This window comes from Monodon monoceros, unplaced genomic scaffold, assembly GCF_005190385.1.
Source record: "Monodon monoceros isolate NGI ecotype Baffin Bay Population unplaced genomic scaffold, NGI_Narwhal_1 Super_Scaffold_12, whole genome shotgun sequence".
Taxonomy (NCBI): Eukaryota; Metazoa; Chordata; class Mammalia; order Artiodactyla; family Monodontidae; genus Monodon; species Monodon monoceros.
In genome coordinates this window covers 165,333,876-165,360,391 of record NW_021703768.1, presented here as the reverse complement: position 1 = coordinate 165,360,391, position 26,516 = coordinate 165,333,876, and the positions used below count along the sequence as shown (strand labels likewise).

Sequence of the window (26,516 nt, the reverse complement as noted above, 5' to 3'; positions counted from 1 at the left end):
CGCCCTGGACACGTGATCTCCTCCCGGCACCAGCTCAGGGCTTCAGACCCTCCATCTTAGATCCGGGAAGCTTTTGGGCGCCAGCCTGCCGCTAGGGGTCAGTCTGGACCAGCCTTGCGCATCCCAAGGGTGGCTTCGCCTCCCCTCCTCCCCGAGCTCTTTTTGGGGTAGCGGAGACTTCACCGTCGTTCCTCTTCATCAGAGGCGGAGCTGCCCCACCCTGTTGTACAGGCGCATTCTCGTCCCTTCCCTTCGGCTGAAAGAAATTCTGCTGTCTAGCCACATTATGATCAGAGCCTTTGCGCAGGAGAGGGGCAGGTCTTAATATATTCTGTGGACTTGGAGGGGGAACAACACTAAAGGGTTCTTCCCAGTGTAGGTGACTTGATAGTCTTGCCTAGGGGTAGACAAGGGGATTTGGGTCCTAAGTCGACGGCAGGATGGGTCAGGCACATGTCCTAGGTAACGGACAGACTTATTTGCCTAGCCTGGATCCGTCCTCCACTGAGCTTTCCCTGCCCTTTCCCCTCCCTGAGCCCCGCGCCTGGGCCCTCCTCCCTCAGAACCCAGGACGGGGCCGCCCTGATCGCCACGGCCCACCCGGGGCGCCCAGACAGCAGGAACGCGGCCTACGGGGAAAAGGATGGGCCCACTCTGAGACCCCGTCTGGGCAGTGAAGGGGGCTTAAAGGAAAGTGCTAACAATACTAGTTAACGATAAAATCGCAGCCACCATTTATGGGGTGCCTACAAAATGCAGTCTCTGCGCTAAGCGATTTAAATATATAGATGGTTGAAATCTCCACGATTCTAGGTGGCAAGTGCTCTTTAAATTCCCGGTTCGCAGACGAGGAAACAGAGGTTCTGGGTGGATTCGGCTTTAAGGGAGGGGTTAAAGCACCGGACCTCTGACGCCTGAGTTCCCCGGCAGTCCCTCCCCTGCGGAGCGGGCGAGGTAAAGAGCAGTAATTAGAGGTTATTAGCTGTACCCAGAGAGAGGGGCGGACTCTGCTTTGGGGGTGGGTCTAGGTCTGAGGGGCGGGGAGCTGCTCCCTCCAACCCAGAGTCTGGCTTCGGCGACCCTGCCCCCGAATGGGTTGAGCAGGATGACTACAGCTCCCCTTTCCCCCCCGCACTCCTCCGCTCCCCGCACCGTCGCAGGAACACAATCACTCTAGCACCAGACTCCAGGTTACAGCCCACTCAGACGCACAACTGCACGCACGCAGGGGCCTTGGAGGCTCGTCTACACACCCACATCCCCTTCCGAGTTGTTTTCAGCCTCCATCCCCTGGGAGTAGAGTGGAGTGGGGGGGAGTAGGGAGGAAGGGGACAAGGGCCAACAGTGCCGGCTTCCGGACAAGGCTGCCTTACGGCGGCGGGCGTGAGAACAGCCGCCGCTGATTCCCTTATCCCGCACCCACTAAGGAGAGGGTGCTGCCAGTAAGGGGAAGCGGGGCCCCCCTGCCACCAGGCAGAAGTGGAAGGTGAGCTGGAGCTATGGCTGTTACAAGGAGAGGAGGCTGGGATTATTTGTGAGAGGACCTGGTTGCCCAATGTTGGGAGACATGCTAGGACTGCCAAATATTTGGGAGTGGGGTCCCCAATACTTGCAAAACCCTCAGGGATCTTGATGTTTAGGAGGAATCTAAATATTCGGAGCATGGACTTGAATTGTTTTAACGTTGCCATGATATTATAGGCGTTATAGATGTTCAGGGAGCCAAAAGTCCCCAGATTTAAAGGAAGGTCTGGGTGCCCTCACGTTGGGGGAGGAGTCACAACCCTCCATTTGGGGCGGCAAGGAATCTCATGTTTGGGGGGAAAGGGAGCTCCCTACGTTGGCAGGGAAGAGCAGCAATCCCTATTATGTGACGCAGGGAACCCCACCGTTGGGGGCATCAGTGTGCCTTCAATCCAAAGAGAGGGGTCACAAACCCTCATTTTGAAGCAGGGATCCTTTATTTGGGGGAAGGATTCAAACCCCCCACTTTCGGTGGAGAGAGCCCCAAAGTTTGGGGAATGATCTGGAGGCCTCCATTAAGGACAGGGTGCAGGTCTGGACTAGCAGCCCCCAGCTGGTTTGGGGACCCCACCCCCTCCTCTCTGTTTCCAGGAACAGCTGGGCCCAGCCTGGGCTGTACTGCTGGGAAGCGGGTGACTCAACCCCTCCCTGCGGCCACAGCTGGACCCCCGCCCGACCCCTCCGGCCTTCACATCTGGGCAGAGACCCAGTCATGAGAGCTGGGATGGAGACCCTAGGTTCACACATTTGGAGATGGTGCCCCTCTCCCACCCCCGGGGCTGACCACAAGCTCAGGGTGGACACCATGCCCCATAGCGTGAGGGACTCTGGCAGGCTTTCTGCTCTCCAGACACTGACATTCCACCAGGACTCCCATCCTGACCCCCTCCCCGGGTCTGTACATGTCTCTGAGTCCATGTGAAGTGTGTTCACATCTATGTAGGTGTGAGATGGTGGGTCTGTGATTGTGTGTGCACAGGCCTATGTGTCTGCATCTGCCTGTGTCTTGGTGCCCTGGGAATTTACCCAGCAGGCTATGTGTGTGTGATTTGGTGGTTTTGGGGGGTGCTGTCAGGGACTAGGGCACATGCTTCTCTTTATGGGACCTTGCTGTGTGTCTATATCCCTAGGTCATTCTTTGTGTGAGAAGTGAATGTATGACAATCAGTACTTCAGTATGGATTTAGGTTGTGTTTCTGTGACCGTGTCCTACTTTCTCTCCATCGTGTGTTTTTCTGTGATAGCATGAGCCTGTCATGTTTGTCCTTGGTTTATCCATGTCCCCGAGACAATCTGGTGTCCCTGTGTGTGGCCTTGTGGGTTGTGTCTGTGACCCTACTTTACTTCATGTGTCCTACTTGTGATGTCTGCGTGACAGCATGACCGTCGTGTGTCCGTCCCCAGCATGTGTCTCTGTGCCTCTACAATCTCCATGTGAGAGGAGTGGCTGTGTGACAACTGGAGTCCTGAGGTCCAAGACTTTTATCTATGTCTTACTTTGTCTTGATGGTGTGGCTTTATCGGAGTGTCTGTATATGCCACCTATCTGTGTATGAAAATGGCCCTACCACAAACGATGTGTGACAGTGTGACCCTGCCCACATTCGCCGCGGAGCTAGCTGGACTAGTTAATGTTTGTGCCAACGTGTGGCAGGTGTATCCTGTGTCCGTGTGACACTGTGGATCTGAGAGTTTGTGACCTTGCGTGGGGGGGTGTCAAAGTCACACAAGACAGCGTGAGGAGGCGGTGATGTGCTGGGGGGGTGCGTCAAGCGCCCGGAGTCCTGCCGCTCTCGGCCCCTCCCGGCGCTGCGGGGGCGCGTGCGTCGTGCGTGACGTGAGGCACGACGGGGGTCGCTGCGTGCGTGGAGCCAGACGCGATCGTGCGTGCGAGCGCGGGGGGATGGGCTAGCTGCGTGCGTGCGTGCGTGGGCGGCCGCGGGGGTTAGGCGCGCGGGGGAGCGCGGGGCACAGCCCCACCCTGGCGGGGACTTTGGGCGCGGGTGAAACCCGGGAGGGGGCTGCCGTTAACCCCTTCCTGCCCGACCTGAAACTTGTGGCCCCTCGATAGAGCGCGCGGGGGCTTCCCCAGCGCGCGGGGACCGTCCCTGACGAGGGAGGAACCCCGCCATCGAGCTGAGAGACCCCTCGGTTACCATGGGAACCGGAGCTTCCCGCGCGGCCGGGCTCGTGCTTCCTCCCCCCTCCCGCTCTTCCTCCAGCTCCGTATTCCACCGACAATGCGCTGCCCGCTCCTGGCCTCCTGGTCTCCGGGGAAGGGGCTGGGGTCAGCGAGGCCCTGGCGTGCGTGACTCAGGCCGGCTTGAGGGTCCCCTGGCCGCAGCCGACCTCGCTCCCCTTCTCCACCCCGTGACTCACCCCTCGCGGCTTTCCCCTTGTGTGACTCAAGCCCTTGGGGAGGGGGCTGCGGACTCTGAGACCCCCCTCCAGGCAGTGGGGGCTGAGAACCGAGTACTGGAGGCCTAGAGCTTAAGGGGTGGGGCTCTACCTCCGGCGAGGGTCGGTGTCTGGTGTCTTCCCTTAGACATCCCTTGCCAAGGTCACTAGAGCCGTTTCCCCCACCCCTGAATTGGCAGTACCTACCCCCCATCCCTCTGGGAACCCAGCCCCCAGCCCCTCCCCCATAGCCCACAGGAAGTTTTTGCAGAGCCCATCGGCGATGAAACGGTTAAAGCCGTTTTCTTATTCATTTCATCCAGGGGCTCCTTTTGACTCAGAGCAAGCCAGGCGCCCCCTTGAGCCGGGCCTCGTGGGGGCCTGCGTTCATACTCCACCCCACATGTACCATTTTTAGAGAGGGGAGGGAAGGCTGTTGGTGAGCTGGCTGGGGGTCTTCGGTAGCATACAGGGTTGGGTTCAAATCCTGCCTCTGCCCTCATTACTCTCTGGGTCTCGGTTTCCCCATCTGAAAATGGGGAATAACTATGACCCACTTATTGTGGCGTTGTGGGATTAAGTGAATAATAGATGGGACGCTTTGTTCCCAGAGCTGGGCAGAGGAGCAGGGAGGGGGCTTGGCCGGTAGAAGGACCCAGGCTCCTCCTGTCTCTCAGGCCTGGGTGTCAGGGTGACCAGCAGAAGCGAGTCCTTGTGGGGCGCGCCATGCCCCGCCCAGGCGCTCTGAGGCCATGGGGTTCATCCCGTCCACCCCCTGCCCGGGGCAGGCACCCAGGAAGTGAGAGGCGGGGCAGGAATGAGGCGGAACCTGTTGGGCCCGTTGCCTCCCCACCCCTCACCCTCATTCCGGGGCCCTGGCATGCCCCCCCGCCACGTTGCGGCCCCACCCCCACCGCCCTGGACGCCTGGGTCCTGACCCGACGGTGGCCCAAGGGAGGGGATGTCGGCGGAGACAGCGTCTCGGGAACATCCTGTGGACTGCTGGCTGTGGACTGCTGGCTGGACAGACCGGAGGGTCAGCCCCTCCCCGGGCAGGGCAGAAATCGGCTGGGGGCAGAGTAAACATGGCCCAGGGTGGCCAGACTTGGGGGGGGCGGCAAGGAGTGTACACATACACAGTCACACACACAACACCCGTGTCACCCTGGCCACAGAGAGACTGCCAACCGGGGACACACTGACAGGGTCAGACACAAATCTGGGCAAGACGGCTGTCAAACACAGACACAGTGACAGGGCAGACTCAAGAGGAAGATTGAAATGCTGCCAAACACACAAAGACACCGACAGGCCAGAAGCATAAAAGCAGGGAGTGAGTGACACAGATAAATCAACTCAGCATACAGGCAAGATGGACACTGACAGACACAAATACAGAAGGACATTGACATTCTGGTGAGAAGCACACAGCCTGGCAGACAGTGGCATGCTCACAGGCGCTCTGAGACAAATGTGATAGGCCAGAAACACAGGCAGGACGGACACACAGAACTGTGTGTCAGACACAGACGGGCAATACATGCATGTGGATAGACTCAGAGAGAAGGGACAGTCAGTCACTTTCAGTGCAGGCTCCCCAAGAGCTGCACTAGAGATGTTCATACACAGTGTCAGATCCTGACACACAAGAAAGCAACACAGGCACGCGCGTGCACACACACACACACACATACATGAACACACACTAGCAAGATCACCAACTCAAAAAGATACTCAGAGGCAAGAGAGACATACATAAACCTATGGGAGGTGGACATACATAAACCTACGGGGAAGGACACATACAGACCATAACAGAATCCCCCCACCTCCCACCACAGTTGCACACACACTCAGAGATGCTCTGAGAACATCAGAAGTCAGCCTTACAGATACACACTACCTCACCGATGACACACACGTCAGACCCTCCGACAGATTGGGGAGATGTAAGCAGACAGACTGACAGTCACACACATGGTCTAGCCAGACAGTCACACCCAACGCAGAGAAGCATTGACAGGCCACAGTCGGACATTCACTAACACGTTGGCACAGAGACACCGTGACAGAACCTGTTGGCTAACACACACACACACACACACACACGCCACAGAGCCCACATAGACACACACACATAGCTGAGCCACAAACACACACCAGCCACAGACCTCACACAGACCTCACACAGGCAAGCCATGGACCTCACACACACACACAGACACACACACTAGACACGAATAGGTTAGCCATATGAACTCCAAAACAACCTACATTCATGTACATAGGCCAGCCACGTGCAACCTATTTCATAGACCATACACATACTCACACACACACTCCCCCCCCCCCCCCCCCCCCCCCGCCAAAGCAGGCAGGTCCTACACACCCCTGCAGTGTTGGGCCAACACACAGACACATGCCCTGAGAAGACAGGCCTCACACACACTCTCACACGTCCTGACAGGCCAGCCACACACTAACCCACAGCCAACCAGACACACACGTGCCCCTGGACCATGCTGCGGGGCTCTGGGCTTCCCAGCCAGTCTCTACCCCCACCCAGAGATCCTGGTGCTTCCTCTCTCCAACCATTGCCCCCCCCTCCCGGCCTGCTGTTTGTCACTTCCCCTAGGAGGCCCAGCTCAGCAGCCTCAGTCCCTGGTGGGATGTGGGCCTGTTTTCTCAGCACATCCCCCGTAAATGGGGCACCTGGGATCTCAGCCATGCTCAGGCCCCCCAAGACCTCGCCAGCAGTGGGGGGCACAGAAACAGCTTTGTGGGAAACTCCCCTCATGCCCAGCTGAGTCAGTCTGAGGAGACAGACTCTCCCTCCTGCTTCCAAGAAAACCGAGCAGCTTCCTCTCCAGGAGAGGGGTGAGGGACCCCCCAAACCACAGAGGTGGAGGAGGGAAGTAACTGGAAAGCCAGGGGTTCCTGGGGGAGGGCCTCCGTGATCCTCAGCCTCTTCCTGCCAGCTGCCTGTCCACACCCAGGGGCAGGGACGAGGGAGCCTGGGTGCTATGACTTGCGGGTTCTCGTCCTGGCCTGCCCACTGGCTGACTCACAGGCAGCCCCCAGCCCAGTTTCCTGGTGAGGGCCCTGCTGGCCAGTAGGCCAGGGGGGAGGGGGGTCGCCAGGCTATTTATAAGAAGGAGAAGTCCCTCCTGCCAAGGCCAAAAGCCCCAGAGAGACCCGTAGGTGGAGGGGGGGGGGCGAACTTCCTCCTTATCCAGTCCCCCAGGCCCTAGGCCCCTGGGCATGAGGGAAGCCTGGGCACAGACTCCTCAGCCAGATGCTAGTCTGGAGCCCAGGGCCTGGGCAGTACCCAGATGCTAGTCTGGGCACCCAGGGCAGACGGAGGAGGGGGCTATCCTCACACCTTCCTCACAGGGACGGCCAGCCTTGGCGCCAGTGGGGCGGCATGAGGTGGTGGCACCCAGGCTAGAAGGGTGAAACTGGCAGGGGCTTGGAACCGGCTGTACCAGCTTAGCAGGGCCCCCGCCCTCCCTCACTGCCCCAATCCCCACCCCCTGGTCAGACACCCGTGCAGAGAGCATGCTGACCTGCCCCCAAACACACCAGCAGCCCTCTGCCCTGTGCCCAAGCCCGGAGAAATGAGACCCTTCATGAAAGGGCCTGCAGAGCTTGGCATACAGTTGGCACTGCATAAATGCCTCTCTGATTGTCATTATCCACATAAAAAGTGGCTAATGCTCTGGAGCCAGACAGCTCAGGTTCTAGGTCAACTCCAGTGCTTATAGCTGTGGGATATCAGGCAAGTTCCTTACCTTCCTGTGCCTAAGTTTTCTAGTCTGTTAAATGGGGCTACAAATAGCATGCATTTCGCTGGGTTGTTGGAAGCAGGCAATGAATTATTCTATGTAAAACACTTAGAAGAGTGCCTGGCCCCTGGTAAGAGCCATATAAGTGTTAGCTACAAAAATAATAATTATTATTTCTCAGTCTGCTGTCTGCATGACTCTAACCCTGCATCCCTCCCTGCCCTGACCCCCACCCCCCATACATCCACTTTTCCTTGCTGGGTCCTTGGCCTCCATCTTTACCCTTACTGGGCCAGTCTCACCTCTCTCCAGGACTCCCCTGGCATGGGCAGCCTCAGCACTGGTCAGGGCTGACTCACTGTGGCCTCCTGGCCCGTGGGACCTGCAGGTTGGCTTCCTGATATGCTGCCCTCCAGCCAGGACTGCCCAGCCCCCCGACGTTGCCCGCTGCGCCCCCGCAGGGCCCAGCCAGATGTCAGCTGCAGTTATTAGCATGGGCAGGAGACACAGGCCTGGCAGCTTGCCTGCCAGACTCAGCGGCCACTGGAATCTCCCTTGAGCCTGAGGCGGGGGAGGGGAGCAGTTCAAGCAAGGGAGGAGGAGAGGGGGTACCCAGGGATCACAAGGACCCTCCAAAGATGGGGACACCCCCAGCTTCTCATGGGACCTTCCTCCCCAAAGCCACTGCTCTGCTGGACTTCCCCCAGCCCCCACAGAGCTCAGTTTCTCTTTTGCCTCTTTCGTTTTCCTTCTCTCCTCCACACTTGGTGAGCTCTGCACTTGCCCTACAAAGTCTGGCTAGCCCCCCTCCCTCAGCCTCTCTCTACCCTAAAGAAACTTCCATGCTCCCAAAAGACAGGGGCCTCACACTCTCTCTGAGTGACAGAGAGAGAGAGAGAGAGAGACTGAGCTCACCTCTGGTTCTAGTGGCTCACAGCCTATCTGCTTGGAAGTCCCACCTTAAGTCTAACTGGAAGCCTCACCATCTAAACCTTCACCATTCCTGGGAAAGGGGCTCTGGAGGGGTTCCCTCAGATGAGGGAGACAACTCAGATGAGGGAAAGGATCCCCCTTTTAGGTATTCTGGATGGTGAGGCGACCCGCACACTGAAACAGGAGTAGGGCCCGTCACCCACATGAGTGAAGGTGGGGACACCCCAGCCCCTAGGGATGTATGGGGGGAGGGGCCCCAGACCTCCTGGCAGAAAGTAAGGGCACCCAGCTCGAGGTAGGAGGCAGCCGTGCCAGCCCGCCCAGGCACCCAGGCACCGGGGTCGCCTCGAGGCACTGACCCGCCCCCTCCACGCCCGTCGGGCCGGGGGCGAAGTCCGACCCAGGCCCGCGGGCAGGCGGGGACCTGCCAGGCTGGGTCGAGTCGGGCAGGGCCTGGCAGGACGCGGCCCCACAGCGGCTGGGTGGGGCCGGGCCAGGCGGCCGGGGCTGGTCGGGACTAGCCGTCCTGGGGCCCTGGCGCGCCCTGGGACCTGGCAGATCGGGGCAGCCGGCTCCTGGCCGGGGCTCCGGGACAGCGTTAACCCCACCCCTTCCTGTGCCCTTATATGGGCGGCGGGGAGAGACTCCGGGGGCCGCCCCGCCCCCAATCCTGCCCGCGGACTCCGGCCTGTTGCCATGGCGACCAGGCCCCGGTGAGTCCCCCTCCGTCAGGCCGATGGAATCGTCCCGGACTGCCAGCCTCAGCGATCGCCTGCGGGCGCCAAGGGCTGAACCATTGCTTGGGTGGGGATCGACGACTGGAGGCCTCTGCGTCGGGGCCTGTCCCACGCCCCTGGCTTCCTCTGGGGTCGCAAGCCCAGGTTCCTCTTACGAGGCGCAGAACCCGGCTGGACCCAGGGCGGGGCGCATGGTCCCGTAGGATTCGAGTGACGGAGGCAGGGCCCGGTTCCTTCCCCCTGGGCTGTTGCCACACTTCCTGCCGCGGCGCTCTTTCCCCAGCCTGTTTCTAAGGAAGGAGTGGGGTTGGGCGACCGCGCCCCGGCCGTCGGGCTGGGTCTAGGCACCAGGCGCCGACACTATGTCGGTCAAGTCCAGGGTCACTGGGGGAGGTCTTTGGGGTGGGGACAGAGTATACAGGCACCTAGAGGTCACCCACAAGAGGGGACGCCGATCGTGGAAGATGCAGCAGTCCAGGTCCCCAGGATCCTCAAAAGACCCCTCCTTCTCTCATGTCTCAACCGGAGACCCTCTGTCAGTACTATCTCAGGACTGAAGGGGTGCCCCGACCCTTCTAATTCTCCTCCGTCGGGCCTTCGCAGATGACGCCCAGTGACCTCCAACCTCTGACAGTGTCTTAATCTTCTACCCCACATATTTTCTTTGACTCAGTGTACCCCAGGACCCTCACTCACTTTTTCCATATCTAGGACCCCCAATTCCTTCCCCTTCCAACTTGTGGGGGACTCTCAGTCTCTCCCATGGACTCCAGGACCCCTACTCATTTTCTGCATAATGGGTGTCCAGCAGCTCCCGTGTACACTTTTGATCGCTCCCCTTCCTCACTTTTCCTGGGTTCAGTTCCTCCCGTGAAAATTCCAGTCCCTCAACTCTTCTGTACCCTGGACCCCCCACTCAATTTCTGAGTCAGGCGTCTCCTTACCACTCCCCCACCTACCCTGCTTAACCCTCCTGTCTCTCCTTTGGGGGGTCTCTCAGTGTATTCTCAGCCCCCCAGCCCCTCTGGAAGACTCCAGATCCCTCAGGCCTTTCCGTGCGCAGCTCGGGACCACCCCCGTCCCCCCAACACACACACACTTGCTCTGTACCAGTTCCTCGTATCCCTCATCGAGTACTCCAGGGGAGTCATCGCCCTCCCTGAAGCCTCTCCCCGTGTACCTCTGACCGCCCCAGCGCCCCCTTCCTCGCGCACCAGGGTCCTCTGAGCCCCTCCCCCTGCAGTCGCTCCGAGCCACCCAGCCCGTGGCCGCTGTTTACAAGGACACGCGCTTCCTGACAATGACGCGAGCCGCCTCCTCCCCTTCCCCACGCTCCAGGAGGGGGGCGCGGGGGCCCGGCTCGGGGGACCGCCAATCGGAGCGCACTTCCGCAGCTGACAATCGCCGTATAAAGGCGTGTGGCTCCGGCTGAGCGGCCGGGACCTTGAGCGCGTCCAGGCCAGCATCGGAGCCAACGGGGAGCGGGGAGCAAGGGGGACGCAACACGAAGAAAGCGAGTGCGCCAGAGGGGGGCAGAGGGGCTAGAGAAGCCGCACAGAGCTTCCGTGCACAGCCGCCTGTTGGCCTCTCTCGGCCCGTACAGGCCCCCGGGAACGCGCGTCCAGACACCTGGTCCAGCCACCTCCGCGGACTGCGCGCGTCTCGCTGCAGCGAGGCCCGGGGCGGCCCCGCAGGGACCCTCAGACCGACCGGGCCGCCCGGATGTGCACTAAAATGGAACAGCCCTTCTACCACGACGACTCATACGCAGCGGCCGGATACGGCCGGACCCCGGGCGGCCTCTCTCTACATGACTACAAACTCCTGAAACCCAGCCTGGCGCTCAACCTGGCCGACCCCTACCGAAATCTTAAAGCACCCGGAGCGCGGGGCCCCGGCCCAGAGGGCAGCGGTGGCGGCAGCTACTTTTCCAGCCAGGGCTCGGACACCGGCGCGTCGCTCAAGCTCGCCTCATCGGAGCTGGAGCGCCTGATCGTCCCCAACAGCAACGGCGTGATCACGACGACGCCCACGCCCCCGGGACAGTACTTTTACCCCCGCGGGGGTGGCAGTGGTGGAGGTGCGGGGGGCGCAGGGGGCGGCGTCACCGAGGAGCAGGAAGGCTTCGCCGACGGCTTTGTAAAAGCCCTGGACGACCTGCACAAGATGAACCACGTGACGCCCCCCCAACGTGTCCCTGGGCGCCAGCGGGGGGCCCCCGGCCGGGCCCGGGGGCGTATATGCCGGCCCGGAGCCGCCTCCCGTCTACACCAACCTCAGCAGCTATTCTCCAGCCTCTGCGACCTCCGGAGGAGCCGGGGCCACCGTCGGGACTGGGAGCTCGTACCCGACGGCCACCATCAGCTACCTCCCACACGCGCCGCCCTTCGCCGGCGGTCACCCGGCGCAGCTGGGCCTGGGCCGCGGCGCCTCCACCTTCAAGGAGGAACCGCAGACCGTGCCTGAGGCGCGCAGCCGCGACGCCACGCCGCCGGTGTCCCCCATCAACATGGAAGACCAGGAGCGCATCAAAGTAGAGCGCAAGCGGCTGCGGAACCGGCTGGCGGCCACCAAGTGCCGGAAGCGGAAGCTGGAGCGCATCGCGCGCCTGGAGGACAAGGTGAAGACACTCAAGGCCGAGAACGCCGGGCTGTCCAGCACTGCCGGCCTCCTCCGCGAGCAGGTGGCCCAGCTCAAACAGAAGGTCATGACCCACGTCAGCAACGGCTGCCAGCTACTGCTTGGGGTCAAGGGACATGCCTTCTGAGCGCCCCCCTATCCCCCGTACGGACATTTTCCCAAACTGGACGGCTGGGCGCACGCCTCCCATGGGGCGAGGGGGCAGGCGGTGGGCACCGGCCCCGGGGCCTGGGGGCGCCACAAACCACACTGGACTCCTGCCCGCCCGCTCTGCGGCCAGTCCTTCCACCTCGACGTTTACAAGCCCCCCTTCCACGTTTTTTTTGTATTTTTTTTTCTGCTGGACTCAATTCATATTGAATATAATATATTTGTGTATTTAACAGGGAGGGGAGGAGGGGGCGATTGCGGCGGAGCTGGCCCCGCCGACCGGTACTCAAGCCCTCGGAGATACTGGGGAGGGGACCCCCGCCCCCTGCCCTCCCCCCCTCTGCACCGTACTGTGCGGAAGAAACGCGCAGTCGGTATCTAAAGAATTTATTTTAAGATGTGTTTGTGTGTGTGTTGTTCTTACTTTTTATTGAATCTATTTAAGTAAAAAAAAAAAGGTTCTTTATTAATTTCTGTTGTCTTTTTTTCCAAGCCGGGCGGGCGGAGGGAGGAGAGTAGTGGGATGCCCCCACCCCACTGCGGTTTGTGGCTTGCTCCTGTAACTGTGTCAATCTCGCCAGCTTTGTTCAGACATCTTGCGTCCCCAGGCTGGGTGTCCAACCCTTCTTGCGTCCCCCGATCTCCCGGGTTGGAAGGTGCAGGGCGGGGACCAGGTCCCGCAACTCCCCAGCACCGGGGGACAGGACGCCTGGGGCGAAACGCGCAGTGCGCAGGCGCGGCCCCGCCCAGCCGCGCGCGCCGGGGCTTTCCCCGCTGACGCTACGGAAGCGCTGTCCAAACATGGGCTGATTCTGCCCAGTGACGCGACGGCGGTCTCTGGGCAGATTCCGGGAATCCCCTCCCCCGCTCTGCCGGGCAGGGCCGCGGCGCCGGGAAAGGGGCCGGGATTTTCCCAGGCTGGCGGCTACCAAGGCCCGGAAAGCCCCAGGCCTGGGTCCAGAGCGTCCACGGTGGGCGGGCCGCACTCCAGAACCCCGGGAGCCACCCCAGAGTCTCCCCCATCGGGCTGGTGCCTGGGTCCTGCCGAGCCCACGCCACCTCCGTCTGACCTGACCCGGGAGGGGGGATGCAGTTGCCTGCGCGTCGTTGCCGCCGCGATCCCCTCCCCACCCCCGCCAGGAAGGGCGGTGCCCGCCTGCCAGTTTCCCCTCCCGGGTGCCAGGCCGGGAGCGGGGCGACTGCCAGGTCTGGTCCTGCCGGGGCGGCTGCTCGGGCCGCCGGGCGCCGCCGCCGCCCTCTCATGGGGCTGCCTCCCCAGCAGCTGTGACGGGTGCGAGGGCGGCTGGTGAGCCCCGATGGGGATCTGGCTGGCTTCGGAGCTGGAAGCCCCCAGAGCAGCAGAGAAAAACACAGATCGAGAAACCAAGCCACAGGGGCGAGGTGGGGTAGAACAGACGCTTCATTAATTCATTTATAAAGTACTGAACGACCTGGCCCTGGAGTCACAGACGGGACCAGGGCCGACAGACAATAAACAAGCAAACGTGATTCGGAGATGGTGGTAAGTGCTAGGAAGAAAAAAAAATGGTCAAAGTGGTAGTGATGGGGCTGGGGAGGTTAGCTGCTTTGGAGAATGGATTGGGAACATGGAACTTTAATGAGGCGATTTTTCAGCAGCTTTGAAGCTGAGCCCTGAGAAAATCCTGAGTAACAGCGTTCTGGCAGAGGGAACAGCACATGCAAAGCTCCTGTGGCCAGAACAAGATCAGCTTGTTAAAGAACAGCAAGAAGGCTGTGTGCTGCAATGGAGTGAACCAGGAGTTGGGAGATGAGGTCAGGGAAGACCACACAGGGCCTTGGGGAGGAGTGTAGATAAAATCCCAAGGCTGAGATGGGTGACCTTGAAGGGCATTAGGCTAGATAGCAGTAATAATGGGTCTGTGGATTAAATGAGCTTGTCAGTCCTGTTCTGTGGAAGGAAATGGGGGCTCAGAGTGGCAAAGCCACTTGCCTGAACATGCACAGCATCAAACTGAGCTCCTTCAAACACTGTCTTGCTCCTAACACCTGCCTCCCAGCCTAACCCTCATCCTTCCACTTCAGGGGCAGAGGCACAGCCCTTCCAACCTGGGGTGGTGTAGAACTTGCAGCAGGGACTGTGCCTCTACCTCAAGCTCCCTCTCTTGGTTCTATGCTCAGGATTGGGTCCCCACCTTCTTCCAGCCCCAGGAACTTGGTCCTAATAACCATTAACAGAGTCCTGAGCTTCACGTACTTCATCTCTTTTAACGTGAAATAGTGAAATGTAGGTGTCTTTATTCCCATTTTGCTGTTGAAGAGACCCAGGGAAGATCACAGCTTAAGCGGCATTTGAACCCAGGCTGGCTGCTGTTTAGGTGTGGGCACTGCTCTGCATGGCCAGGTTTCAGGTTGTAAGGCAGCCTGGGACTTGCTCCCTGCAAGGGGCCAACAGCACCATCGCCCCCGGCCCCTCCACCCGTCTTCAGGCCAAGGAGAAAGAGGGAGGAGAGTAAGCAGTGAGCATGATGCAAGACTGCCACCTTGTGGTGGAGATCGGTAACTACAATGTCAGTTTCCCAGGCCACAGTCTGGAGAAGGGGGTGGGGAGTGGTACCACGCCAGGACAAATCACACCAACACAGACTTACATCTGTCCCTAATACTTTATTAGTCACCTCTAGGCCTGTTCTCAGCTATGTGGGCTCCAAGGAGGGGGTCACCATTCACCAGCTCTCAGCTGGTAGCTTGAGAAAGCCTTGGCCTAGCCCTCTGGGGTCATGGCCTGTAGAGTCTGAAGGGGCCTTTCCTGGGTCAGTATGGGGCACCCAGGTAGGGGCACAGATGGGGGCCAAGAGCCCAAGCTTGCCACCCCTCTGCCAGCCTAGTTGTGTTTGGAGAAATATTCCTTGCTGTCGTCCACGTTGGGCTTGATTGTGTCACTGCCTGGCATCCAGCCAGCGGGACAGACTGTGGAAAAACAGGGGTGCACATATGAGGCCAGAGTGCCATATTCAAGGTAGAGCAGTAGTGAGGGGACAAAAAGAGGCAAAGCAAGAGCATGAGTTGCAGAAGAAAAAGCCTGGAGCCAAGTGGTCCAGGCCTAAGACAATGTCACATGGTAAGAGAAGCCCTCCAAGCCCAGCTGCAGGATTTTCTGACTGACATTTTATTTTATTTATTTATTTATTTTTGGCCACACCATGTGGCACGTGGGATCTTAGTTCCCCGACCAGGGATTGAGCCCATGCCCCCTGCAGTAGAAGCGCAGAGTCCTAACCAATGGACCACCAGGGAAGTACCTATTTTATTATTTAGTTTTTTGGCCGCACCGTGTGGCTTGTGGGATCTTAGTTTCCCTGACCAGGGGAAACTCGAGCCCTCGGCAGTAAAAGTGCAAGAGTCCTAACCACTGGACCGCCAGGGAATTCCCTGGCTTACATTTTAATTTCTTTCTGGCTCCTTTAATCGCATCTTTCTCTCTTAGCCCCAGCCCCAGTGGACTTTGAGGGCCTGTGGTCAGGCTGTGGCCTTCACATGAGAAGATACTCTGATCCAACTAACATTCAAGCCTGCCTTGACACAGGCCTTCTCAAATACCTTCTACAGATTTCTATTACCTCCCCAGCTCCCCACCCTTATATTGGGGTATCTCTCCCACCAGACTAGAAACTTCCTGCAGACAAGGCCCTGAGTTAAATCTTCTTTGGGGCCCTCACAACCACCCCACACAAGCGACAGAGCGGGCAGTGAATGTATGTGTGCATGACAGAGGGGCTGCATATGTACCCATGTGTGAACACATGTGAATGTGGGTTTCGGCTCACCTTCCCCGTGCTCATCTGTGTACTGGAAGGCCTGGACCAGCCGCAGAGCCTCATCCACGGAGCGCCCCACAGGCAAATCATTGATGGTGATCTGGCGAAGGACACCCTTGCCATCGATGATAAAGAGGCCCCTGAGATATCAGAGTTCACAGTGAGGAGCCAGAGTTCCCACTGTCAGGACCCAGGGAGGGAGCACCGTCTTCCTGCTAGCCACAGGGCTGGGGGCAGGGAGGGCATCACCCAAGAGCGATCCCCTCACTCTGAGGATGGGGGCTTCCTGAGGGTCCCACAGTACCTGTAGGCGATGCCCTCATCTTCCTTCAGCACGCCATAATCACGGGACAAGCTTCTGGTTACATCAGCCAGCAGGGGGATGTTCAGGGGGCCCAAGCCTCCCTCCTTCCGGGGGGTGTTGATCCTGTGGGTGGGGGAGACAGGGCTGGGACCTCAGGATGCCTGGCACAGCAGGGTCCTCACCCTTTGGGCCTGCATGTGATAAGGGCTGGAGAGGGGGTGCTGGAGGTGAGAGATAAGGGGCTTTTGAGCAAACCCCAGGGAGCGCCACCCACCCCGCCCTGAAGTGGGTGCTGGGGCTGCTTCTCACAGCTGGGAAGACTAAGCTAATACTCTAGCAAAGCGGCTTCACATGTGCTGGTGGTTTCCAGCACCTTGAGGCAGAGAACCTGCCTTAGAGTCCCCATCCTCCTCTCTCCAGCTCTGTGTCATTGGGCCCAGCCCTTCACTCTCTTGAACTGGAGTTTCCACCTTGCTGAAATAGTTCACGGGAGGGAGGCTGTGTTGCCCTAAGTGAAAAAAAGCATCTGCTAACTCTCTACGCCACGAAACTAGTTTCCAAAAGCTAATTACTGTCATCATCACTGAGGACTTGGGAATCACTATTTCCATTATTTTCTTGATGGGAAAGGGAGACGCAGAGGTTGAGCACCGGCCAGGAGAACACACAGCTCAGACCCTATAGAGGTGTAGGTTTAGCTGCACCCTTCTTCCTTACTGGTCCCCACTGGTCATACCAAGCCAGGTGGGTGAACTGAGAGTCCACAGAGACGCCCAGCACATCGCAGTCCAGCTTGTGGAACTCCTCAGCACGCTCACTGAAAGCGATGATCTCCGTGGGGCACACAAAGGTAAAGTCCAGCGGGTAGAAAAAGAGGACCAAGTATTTTCCTGGGGAAGGGGATGGGAATAGACAAGGAGTTAGGGCTCAGTCCCTCTAATGCCTGTGCCCCGCCCCCACCAGGGCCCCCTCCAGGCCGCCCTCACCTTTGTAGTCTGAAAGCTTCACCTCCTTGAAGGCGCCATCCACCACGGCGGTGGCCTGGAATTCCGGGGCGGGCTTTCCGATGTGCGCGTTGCCGGAGGTCATGACTGAAAGCCGAGACCCCCGCCCGGTCAGTGCGCCCTGGACGACCCTTTGTCCTCGCTTCCCAAGGTCACGCTGCGTACCGGGCCCAGTTACTGAGTCAGAGCGGCGGAGGCAGCAGCACTGCCTCGCACCTTCTCCGGGACCAGGTTGGCACGGCCTTGAGACTTTGGGAGACCCGCCCCCCTGGACAGCTAGAGGGGCCGGGCAGCTGCCGGCCGGCCCCCAGTTAGCGTGTCGGCCTGAGCGCGGTCGCGCAAGCCCACCGCCCCAGGAGGAGATGCCGCGAGCTGGGGGCGGGGAGCCTGGGGATGCGGCCTGTACTCCAAGGCTCTGGCCTCGTTTTTCCCCGCAAGGACAAAGGCGGCCACTACGGCGGGCGGAAAACAAAGGCGGCCAGCGCTGAGGTCTGGATAGGGCCCGAGCTGCTCCAAGGGGACTCCCCGCAGCTCGATGCACTCCAGGTGTCCATACCTGCGTGGGAAAGGGCGGGACGCACAGACTCGCAGACGCACAGACTCGCTTTCGCAGGGCGAAGTGTGCCCTGGGCCTTGGAGCCTTTTATATTAGGCCCGAACCATGACGCCTAGCGCGGAGGGGTGGGCGGACGAGCGGAGCGGTCGGGTCCACTGCAAGCGCAGGGGAGGGAAAGAGGAGCCGGCCGCGACCACTTGCCCGCGGGCGGCAGGGGGAGACGCGCAGCCGCCGGCCCCGACCACTGCGTCGGCCCGCGGGGGTGATGCGCGGGGCTCCTCTTTGGAGCGAGCTGGGGTCGGTTGAGTCCGGCATGGCCCGGAGCGGTTTGACACTACTGTTGCTGCCTCTGATACTCCTGCTGCTGGCAACCCCTGCCCAGGTTTCCCCCGACTACCAATACTTCGGCGAGCAGGGAGAAGGGGACACCTGGGAGCAGCTGCGGCTGCAGCATCTGGAGAAAGGTAACTGCAGGCTGCGGCTGTGATAGTGCAGAAAGGTGCTTCATTGCCCCACTTCACCATCTGGCTGCAAATAGACCCTCCTTCGGGGACCTCAAATCTCGGCCCAGGGGCTTCCCTGGTGGCGCAGTGGTTGAGAGTCCGCCTGCCGATGCAGGGGACACGGGTTCGTGCCCCGGTCCGGGAAGATGCCACATGCCGCGGAGCGGCTAGGCCCGTGAGCCATGGCCGCTGAGCCTGCGCGTCCGGAGCCTGTGCTCCGCAACGGGAGAGGCCACAACAGTGAGAGGCCCGCGTACCGCAAAAAAAAAAAAAAAAAAAAAAATCTCTGCCAGCTATGCACTGGCGGCGCCCCTCGGGCTGATTACTTTTCTCTGAGGCTCAGTTTTCTCATCTGTAAATTGAGATAGAGACTGTCTATAAGCAGCCTACACCGGGAGAGGGGACGTGAGCAGGCAATAAATACCGACGCAGACATATCCATAAACTCATGGATAAGTGCTGGGAAAGGCGGAGATAGAAAAGGCAGGGTGCAGGTAAACTTCTGAAGTCAGAGAAGGCCCGGCTGAAGATAGGTAACCAATGCAGCCGGAATGACAAGCAAAAGCCCAAAATGCGAAGATTTAGGGGGAAGAGTGCAACAGGGAGTTGGAACAGCAAGTGCCAAGGCCGAAAGGCCTGACAGAGGACTGGAAAGAGGCCAGTGTTGTCTGGCAGAGGCTTGGTGAGGGCATGAGGTGTCAGGACTTTGTGAGCCACAGATTTGGGCTAAGACCTGTCAACTAGGGCTGTAGGGAAGAGTCAGTAAAAGAAGGGTTGTGAAGGGCGTCTAATAAACGTTGTAGCTGCTTTGAAAGTGATCATAATAATTGTTTTTGTATTATGTACTAGCACATCGCCAGGGGCTTTAAGTACCTTCATTATGACAATTATGTCATTTAATTTACCACCTGGCAACCCTGCTGGTCAGGTGACACTGTGCCAGTTGGACAGGCTCAAGATCATGCCCCTGAAGAGAGGAGTCATCTTCAGATGGTGGACACCAAGGGTGTTGTACCACATTCCCAACTGGACAGGCAGGCACAGGTGGGAAGTGTCATTTTGCAGTCCCTCTGGGCCATTCACCAGTTGTGTGAGCTTGGAAGGGTGGCTTGTTCTCTCTAAGTTTCAGTTTCCCCACTTGGGACTAATGGTAAGATTAGAGATAATCTATGGCTGGGTACCTGGCACAGAAGCACAACTGAGCAAATACGAACTGTTGTGATTTGTTAGTGTCTTTCTCCTCCTCCCTCCCTGGGGGTGCGGGGGGAAAGGTTCCCTCCTACCTGGCCCTCCATCCCTAGACTTGGAAGACTCTGCCCTTGGCCCGTGGGGAAAGTGGCGCTGTTTCTGCGACCTGGGCAAGCAGGAGCGCAGCCGCGAGGCTGTGGGAACAGCGCCGGGCCCGGTGTTCATGGACCGCGAGAATCTGGTTCAGGTGCGGCCCTGCCGGCAACGAGATTGTTCATCCTGCGAGCCGAACGACTGCGACTGGAGGCCCTGAGCCCGGGTGAGCCTCGGGCGCGGAGGAGGCGGGGCCGGGGCTGGTGGGCAAATCCGGGGCCGCGGGTTCCCAGGGTGGGCGGGGAGAGAGGAAGGGCTGTGGGGGGCGGGTACGAGGCGGGCCTCGAAGAGGGAACAATGGGGCACTAAATCTGGGGCTTGAGTGCAGCGTGGGAAGGGAGGGCTGAGTCAGGAGGTGGGAGCCCCGCTGATATCCGAGGAGAAAGGAAGAAAGGTGGCAGGGGCGGGGAGGGGAAAACGCAGATGGAGGAACTGGGACCCTGATGAGGAACAGAAACCCACAGTCTGAGGGCGTGAGCTCTGTTGAGAGCAGGGAATAGAAAGAGACATGTCGTTGGAGTGGTGGACAAATCTGGGAGGCGTGCTCCTCGCTAAGACGTGGGAGAAAGAGGGAGAAGGGTGGGAGACGGGGCGGGAGCATGAACCCTGAATTGGGGATGGAGGGGAAAGGAGCCTGCGTGGTGGGCGGAGACTCTGAGCCGGAGTCTGTAGAGGTCTGGGATCTCGGTTCGGGGGTAGGAGAGATTTAGCCCGGATGAGAGAGAGGGTGGAAAGCAGGCGAGAGGCGGGGGGGGGGGGGGTGGCTCTCCCGGTGAGCTACGGAGAGAGAGAGCTGGGGGACTCCAAGTCCGAAGGTTTGAGCCCAGCGTGAGCCAGGATACCTAGTCCAGGGGGCTTAGACTGTGTGGAGTGGCAGGGACCTCGAGTACAAAGAGCCTGAAACCAGATGGGGGACAGGAACTCAGTGATGCGGACACCGTATTCTGGGAGTCTAGTGGTATCTGACCTTCTAGGCTCTGACCGGGTCGAATCCTTCAAGGCCCCCCTCAATTTCCCCTTTATTTCCCTCTCCTCCCACCAGCCCCGGCGGGCGGAGCTCCAGTGACACCCGGGCGGAGCTTGGAAAGCGACCCCGCCTATCCAGTTCCCCAACCGCAAAGCTCGGCTGTCAGCCTCGGGAACTACAATTCCCAGGAAGCTGCACGGCAGCGACGTCGGCGTGTGCTGCGCAAACGACAACGGCGGCAGGAATGTTTGGGGCGCGTCTTGCGCGGCGATTGGTCGAGAGCTAGCACTGCCTCTGGGCCCGCGGAAAAAGCGCGCAGAGACTTTTCCTTGCAGACTTTGTCCCTGCCGCTGGTGGCGGCGGCTGAGGCGGCATGGATCTCAGCGAGCTGGAGAGAGACAATACGGGCCGCTGTCGCCTGAACTCGCCTGTACCTTCTGTGTGCCGCAAGGAGCCCTGCGTCCTGGGCGTCGATGAAGCGGGCCGGGGCCCGGTGCTGGGTGCGCCTCCAGGGCCGGGTGGGGGAGGGGCGTGATAAGGTGGATGCAAGTTGCACTGGAACAGGAGCTGGGATTGCACCGCACTCGGGGGTGGTGGTGGTGGTGGTGATAGTGGTAATGGCGATGGCATTGGTGATGGCACCGAAAAAAAAAGCGGTGATGATGGAATAGAGATGGCGGCTTTCACGGGCTCACTGTTTGGACCCCCACTTCCCCAGGCCCCATGGTCTACGCCATCTGCTATTGCCCCCTGTCCCGCCTGGCAGATCTGGAGGCCCTGAAAGTGGCAGGTGAGCCCTGGGGTAGATCTAGGGAGGCGGTTCCTGGGCATGTTCAGGGGCGGGTGCAAGCTGGAGGGGGAGAGCAGGAACTGGGGGAACCAGCCGCTCCCCTTCTCTCCCAACCCTCCACCCAGACTCAAAGACCTTGTCGGAGAGCGAGCGGCACAGGCTCTTTGCGAAAATGGAGGAGGACGGAGACTTTGTGGGCTGGGCACTGGACCTGCTGTCTCCAAACCTCATCTCTAACAGCATGCTTGGGCGGTGAGGGGTCCCGGGGGCGGGGGGGTAGCCATCATGGGCTGGAAGGGGTGGGTGGCTGGAACGATGTTGACTGGGCTCTGTCCACCACCACAGGGTCAAATACAACCTGAACTCCCTGTCTCATGATACAGCTACTGGGCTGATGCAGTATGCGTTGGACCAAGGTGTGAAAGTGGCCCAGGTGAGCTAACTGTTGGTTGGATTGTCCCCATTTAATCACCTCAGGATAAAATAGGAGTATAGAAGTGCGATGGATGATTCAGGAATGTGTTTTACTGCTGTTGATGTCCTACTGTTTTTCCTACCTTAAATGTGTGCCCCACTGAGGACCATGGTGGGGCCCCCAGCCTCACCCCCATCTAATCTATTTCCATATTCTAAAGGCTCAGTGTCTAGAACGAATCTCACATCTGTTCTCCCCGACCGCAGTCTGTATCCTAGCCCAGGGCACCCTCCCCTCCTGGATACCTGCCCCATCCTCCTCCAGCCCCCTCCCCTACAATGTGCTCCCCACACAGCAGACAGTCATTTACGTTTTTGAAATGTAAATCTCGATGTTTAATTTTCTGAACACAGTGGGAATTAAATCAGGAAAGTTTACAGGCAAGTGAAGAATGAGATTAAATCACCAGAGAGAATTATAAGTTGGCATTGCATCGAGTTTGCAAGGCAAAGAACAGACCGTTTTGAGAGAATCACAAGGGTAAATATACTTGAGATAGAGAATGTAACAAGGGAGGCCTTGCTGAGAAGGTGGCTGAGGTCCAGGGCTGGAATGTGGAGCTGACGATGCAGTACTGAAGCAGACAGACAAGGAGCCTGCCCTCGAGTTCATGACCAAATCAGAGGAGATGGATGGGCAGCTGGTAAGAAAATAGTAAAGGTGATTTTTGAGAATAATAAATGCTCTGGAGATTACTTTTCTTGTTACTTTTCTGACCTCATTTCTATTCTAGACATGTGGTTCTCGTACTGCTGTCCAGCGTACTTGACATGGTCCCACCTCAGGGCCTTTGCACTAGAACACTCTTTCCCAGATCTCCCTATGGCTCATTTCCTTCAGGCCTTTATTCAGATGTCACCACCTCAGAGTGACCTTCCCTGAACACCCCCAAATTGTTTAAAATTATAATCTCTTCTGGATCTCCCTTATTCTTTATTATTTATCCTGTTTCTTGTCTGTGGCCCTCACCAGGGTGTCTACTCTGGCATGTTTACTGCTATGTCCCCGACACATAGAGCAGCCCATGGCATGCAGTAGGTAGGTGCTTAATAAATGTAGAATGGATATAGTGTGATCAGGAAAAGCCTCTTTAGAGGGTGAGATTTGAGCTGAGACCCCTGAGAGGAAGACGCAGCCTGGGCATGAGCTGAGAGACGAGTATTCCAGGCAGCAGGAACATCAAGTGCAAAGGCTGTGAAGCTGGATCATCTACACAGTTGTTTTTCTGGATGTTTGTTGAATGAATACATTTCTGTCACCACGGCAGGTGTTTGTGGACACTGTGGGGCCCCCAGAGACATACCAAGAGCGGCTGCAGCAGCGCTTTCCTGGTGTTGAGGTGACAGTCAAGGCCAAGGCAGATGCCCTCTATCCCGTGGTCAGTGCCGCCAGTATCTGTGCCAAGGTTAGGCCCCTGCTGGCCATGGCCAGCTCCCAGCATCCCCCTGGCAGGAGGCAAGCATGGCTGCTTCGTGGGGAGGGAGATCCCAAGTGCCTATCTTGCCCACAGGTGGCCCGAGACCAGGCTGTGAAGAACTGGAAGTTTGTGGAAAAACTGCAGGACCTGGACACTGATTATGGCTCAGGCTACCCCAATGGTGAGTGACAATAAACTAAAAAGGCAGGCTTGGCATGCTTCTGAGGTTTTCTAAGTTGTTCTGACCACCCCACTCTGCAGCAGAAGAGGCTGAGGCCCGGACAGGGGGGCCACTTGCTTATGGCCAAAATGTGGCAAAGTTGGATTCCAGCTGGCAGACTCCCTCTTCCCTTCTCCCTCCCTCCCTCTCTGCTCTGTCTCTGGAGCCCCAGTGAAGGACTGAGACTCACGATGGGCATCTATCCATTTGTTAAGGGGCAAAGGGCAGAGTGAGGGGTACTGGCTCCTGTCCAGTGCTGTCCAGTGGTCCCAACTTGAATCCATTGTTTTCTCCTCATTAGGAGGCTCAGTCTCCCTGTTTGTAAAGTGGAAATGATCGTGCCCCTCCCCTCCAACTCTCCCAAAGACACACAAGGGCAGAGGCAAAGATTCAGTGGCTGGGTTCAAGGAACCCTTTGGCAGTTGGGTGGGGTAACACAGCAAGTCTAGGATTGGAACTTAGGTGAGGCCAAAGGGAGGAAACCAGGTCCAGGCCAAAGACACTTTGGGCAGTGTTCATTGCTTACTGAACACCTGGTATGTGACCTGCAGGGCCAAGCCCTGAAGATTTAGCCATGAGCAAGACAAACAAGGACCTCCTTGTGCCCACTGAGTTCGTGGTTACATGGGAGAGATGGGCATTAACTCAATGGTCCACAAATGCTGGTTCAATGCCTCATGTCCTTGGGGAGGTAAGGGAGATGTCTCAAGGGCAGTCTCCTTAAACTGCACCGTAAGCAACTGTTGGCCAGGCAAAGAGTCGGGGGGAACTGCTTGTGCAAAGGTCCTGAGGCAGGAAGATGTCTCAGACAGTGGGCGGTGCTTCAGGTACTCCAGAGGAGGACTGAGATGAGGTGGTAGGGCCTCAGATGCCAAGCTGAGAAGCTGGGACATTATGGCAGGGCTCAGGGCTATCACATTGTCCACCCTACCCTTCCCCCAGATCCCAAGACAAAAGCGTGGTTGAGGGAGCATGTGGACCCTGTGTTCGGCTTCCCCCAGTTTGTCCGGTTCAGTTGGCGCACAGCCCAGAGCATCCTGGAGAAGGAGGCAGAAGACGTTACATGGTAGGTGTCCTGGAGGTGCTATGAGGAAGGAGGGTGAGAAGCCAGGGCTCAGCGCTGCCTGAGAGGGCCGATCCCCCAGAAGTCAGTGTCGCCATCTCTCTCCCACAGGGAGGACTCGCAGACGGGGGATCAGGAGGGACTTAGGAGGATCAAGACGTACTTCAGCGAAGGCCCCCGCCCCCGCCTCCCCCATCGGTACTTCCGGGAGCGGGGCCTGGAGTCAGCCACCATTCTCTAGCAGCCAGCCTGTACTCCCTTCACCTGCTTCCACACCCACCCCACCCCCGGTTTGTGATTAAAATTCTTCAAGGAAAACTAAGTGTGGAGGTTCTGTTTTGGGGTGGCGGTAGGGTGGAGGTGTGCTCTGTCTGCATCTGGACCGAGTTGTTGACTTCTAGAACTGAAACAGGATGGACATTGATTGATTGATTTGATTTGATTTTTTTTAATATTTATTTATTTATTTGGCTGCGCTGGGATCTTAGTTGCGGCATGCGGGATCTAATTCCCTGACCAGGGATTGAACCCGGGTCCCTTGCATTGGGAGTGCGGAGCCTTAACCACTGGACCACCAGGGAAGCCCCTGATTTGATTTTTTAAATGCATGAAGCAAAATTAAGAAGGAGTATGCTGAGAAGCTTCCCTCCCATCCTACCCGCAGCACCCTGGTGGGCCTACTGGGGTGTCTCAGTCCTTTGTGGGCTGCTGTAATGAAATACCACAGGCTGGGCAGCTTGTAAACAATGTATATTTATTTTTCACAGTTCTGGAGGCTGGAAGTCCAAGATCAGGGTACCAGCACAGTCAGCTTTGGGGGAGGGCCCTCTTCCAGGTCACAGACTGCCATCTCGCCGTGTCCTCACATGGTGGAAGGGGTGAGGAATCTCTGTGGGGTCCCTTTTATAAGGGCACTAATCCCACTCATGAGAGAGCTCCACACGCATGACCTAATCACCTCCCAAAGGTCCCACCTCCTAACACCATCTTCTTTGGGGGGTTAGGATTTCAACATAGGAATTTGGGGGGGACACAAATATTCAGACCATAGCAGGTGCCTTCTAGGTCCTCTGGAGATATCCTGGCATGTTACAAACATACATACAGATACATCTTTTTTTTTTTTTTTTTTGCAGTACGCGGGCCTCTCACTGTTGTGGCCCCTCCGGTTGCAGAGCACAGGCTCCGGACGCACAGGCTCAGCGGCCATGGCTCACGGGCCCAGCCACTCCGCGACATGTGGGATCTTCCCGGACCGGGGTACGAACCCGTGTCCCCTGCATCGGCAGGCGGACTCTCAACCACTGAGCCACCAGGGAAGCCCATACAGATACATCTTAACTGAAGGTTTTTTTTTTTTACACAAATGAAAACAAAGTATTCCTTAGGTAGTGTGCATAGCTCTTTTTACCACATATGTCTTGGAGATAATTCCAAATAGGTGTCTAAAAACCTTCCTTGTTCCCATTACAGCTGCAGATTCCTCTGTGGTGTGACTGTCCTATAGTTTATTTAACACCTTTTTTTTTTTTTTAATTTATTTTTGGCTACGTTGAGTCTTCGTTGCTGCGCGAGGGCTTTCTCTAGTTGCAGCGAGTGGGGGCTACTCTTGGTTGTGGTGCGAGGGCTTCTCATTGTGGTGGCTTCTCTTGAGCACAGACTCTAGGCACGTGGGCTTCAGTAGTTGTGGCTCGCAGGCTCTAGAGCACAGGCTCAGTAGCTGTGTTGCGCGGACTTTGTGGCTCCACGGCATGTGGGATCTTCCCGGACCAGGGCTTGAATCCATGTCCCCTGCATTGGCAGGCGGATTCTCAACCACTGTGCCACCAGGGAAGCCCTTAACACCTTTTAATAGACCTTGATTTGCCCCCCATCTTGCTGTTAAACTTGTACAGCAGGGAATGACAGGTTTG

The 26,516-nt window shown here is 58.2% G+C and overlaps 4 protein-coding genes across 5 annotated transcripts; 3 read left to right on the top strand and 1 right to left on the bottom strand.

Annotated features, from left to right (window-relative positions):
• Positions 1-8,968: 8,968 nt before the first annotated feature.
• Positions 8,969-12,622, top strand: JUNB (JunB proto-oncogene, AP-1 transcription factor subunit). The gene is given in 2 exon segments (XM_029218974.1): positions 8,969-11,557; positions 11,559-12,622. Coding segments are annotated over 2 exon segments (1,044 nt in total). The 5' UTR covers positions 8,969-11,098; the 3' UTR covers positions 12,144-12,622.
• Positions 12,623-14,799: 2,177 nt separating this feature from the next.
• Positions 14,800-17,982, bottom strand: PRDX2 (peroxiredoxin 2). The gene is made up of 6 exons (XM_029218629.1): positions 17,828-17,982; positions 17,254-17,358; positions 17,004-17,157; positions 16,268-16,390; positions 15,973-16,103; positions 14,800-15,115 (listed from the first exon to the last, which is right to left on the bottom strand). The coding sequence occupies exons 2-6, from the start codon at positions 17,354-17,356 to the stop codon at positions 15,030-15,032; spliced, it is 597 nt and encodes a 198-aa protein (XP_029074462.1). The 5' UTR covers positions 17,357-17,358; positions 17,828-17,982; the 3' UTR covers positions 14,800-15,029.
• Positions 17,983-18,136: 154 nt separating this feature from the next.
• On the top strand, positions 18,137-24,916 carry RNASEH2A (ribonuclease H2 subunit A). Of its 2 annotated transcripts, XM_029218627.1 has the most exons (10): positions 18,137-18,291; positions 19,632-19,837; positions 20,714-21,138; positions 21,357-21,428; positions 21,554-21,680; positions 21,774-21,861; positions 23,171-23,308; positions 23,414-23,501; positions 24,483-24,606; positions 24,715-24,916. In XM_029218627.1, the coding sequence occupies exons 3-10, from the start codon at positions 21,012-21,014 to the stop codon at positions 24,842-24,844; spliced, it is 894 nt and encodes a 297-aa protein (XP_029074460.1). In that variant the 5' UTR covers positions 18,137-18,291; positions 19,632-19,837; positions 20,714-21,011; the 3' UTR covers positions 24,845-24,916. The 2 variants fall into 2 exon arrangements, with proteins under 2 accessions (XP_029074460.1, XP_029074461.1); XM_029218628.1 differs by lacking the exon at positions 18,137-18,291 and having other exon boundaries at positions 18,596-19,837; positions 24,715-24,909.
• On the top strand, positions 18,141-19,831 carry LOC114892220 (thrombospondin type-1 domain-containing protein 8-like). Its single transcript, XM_029216877.1, has 2 exons — positions 18,141-18,291; positions 19,632-19,831. The coding sequence occupies exons 1-2, from the start codon at positions 18,141-18,143 to the stop codon at positions 19,829-19,831; spliced, it is 351 nt and encodes a 116-aa protein (XP_029072710.1).
• Positions 24,917-26,516: the final 1,600 nt, after the last annotated feature.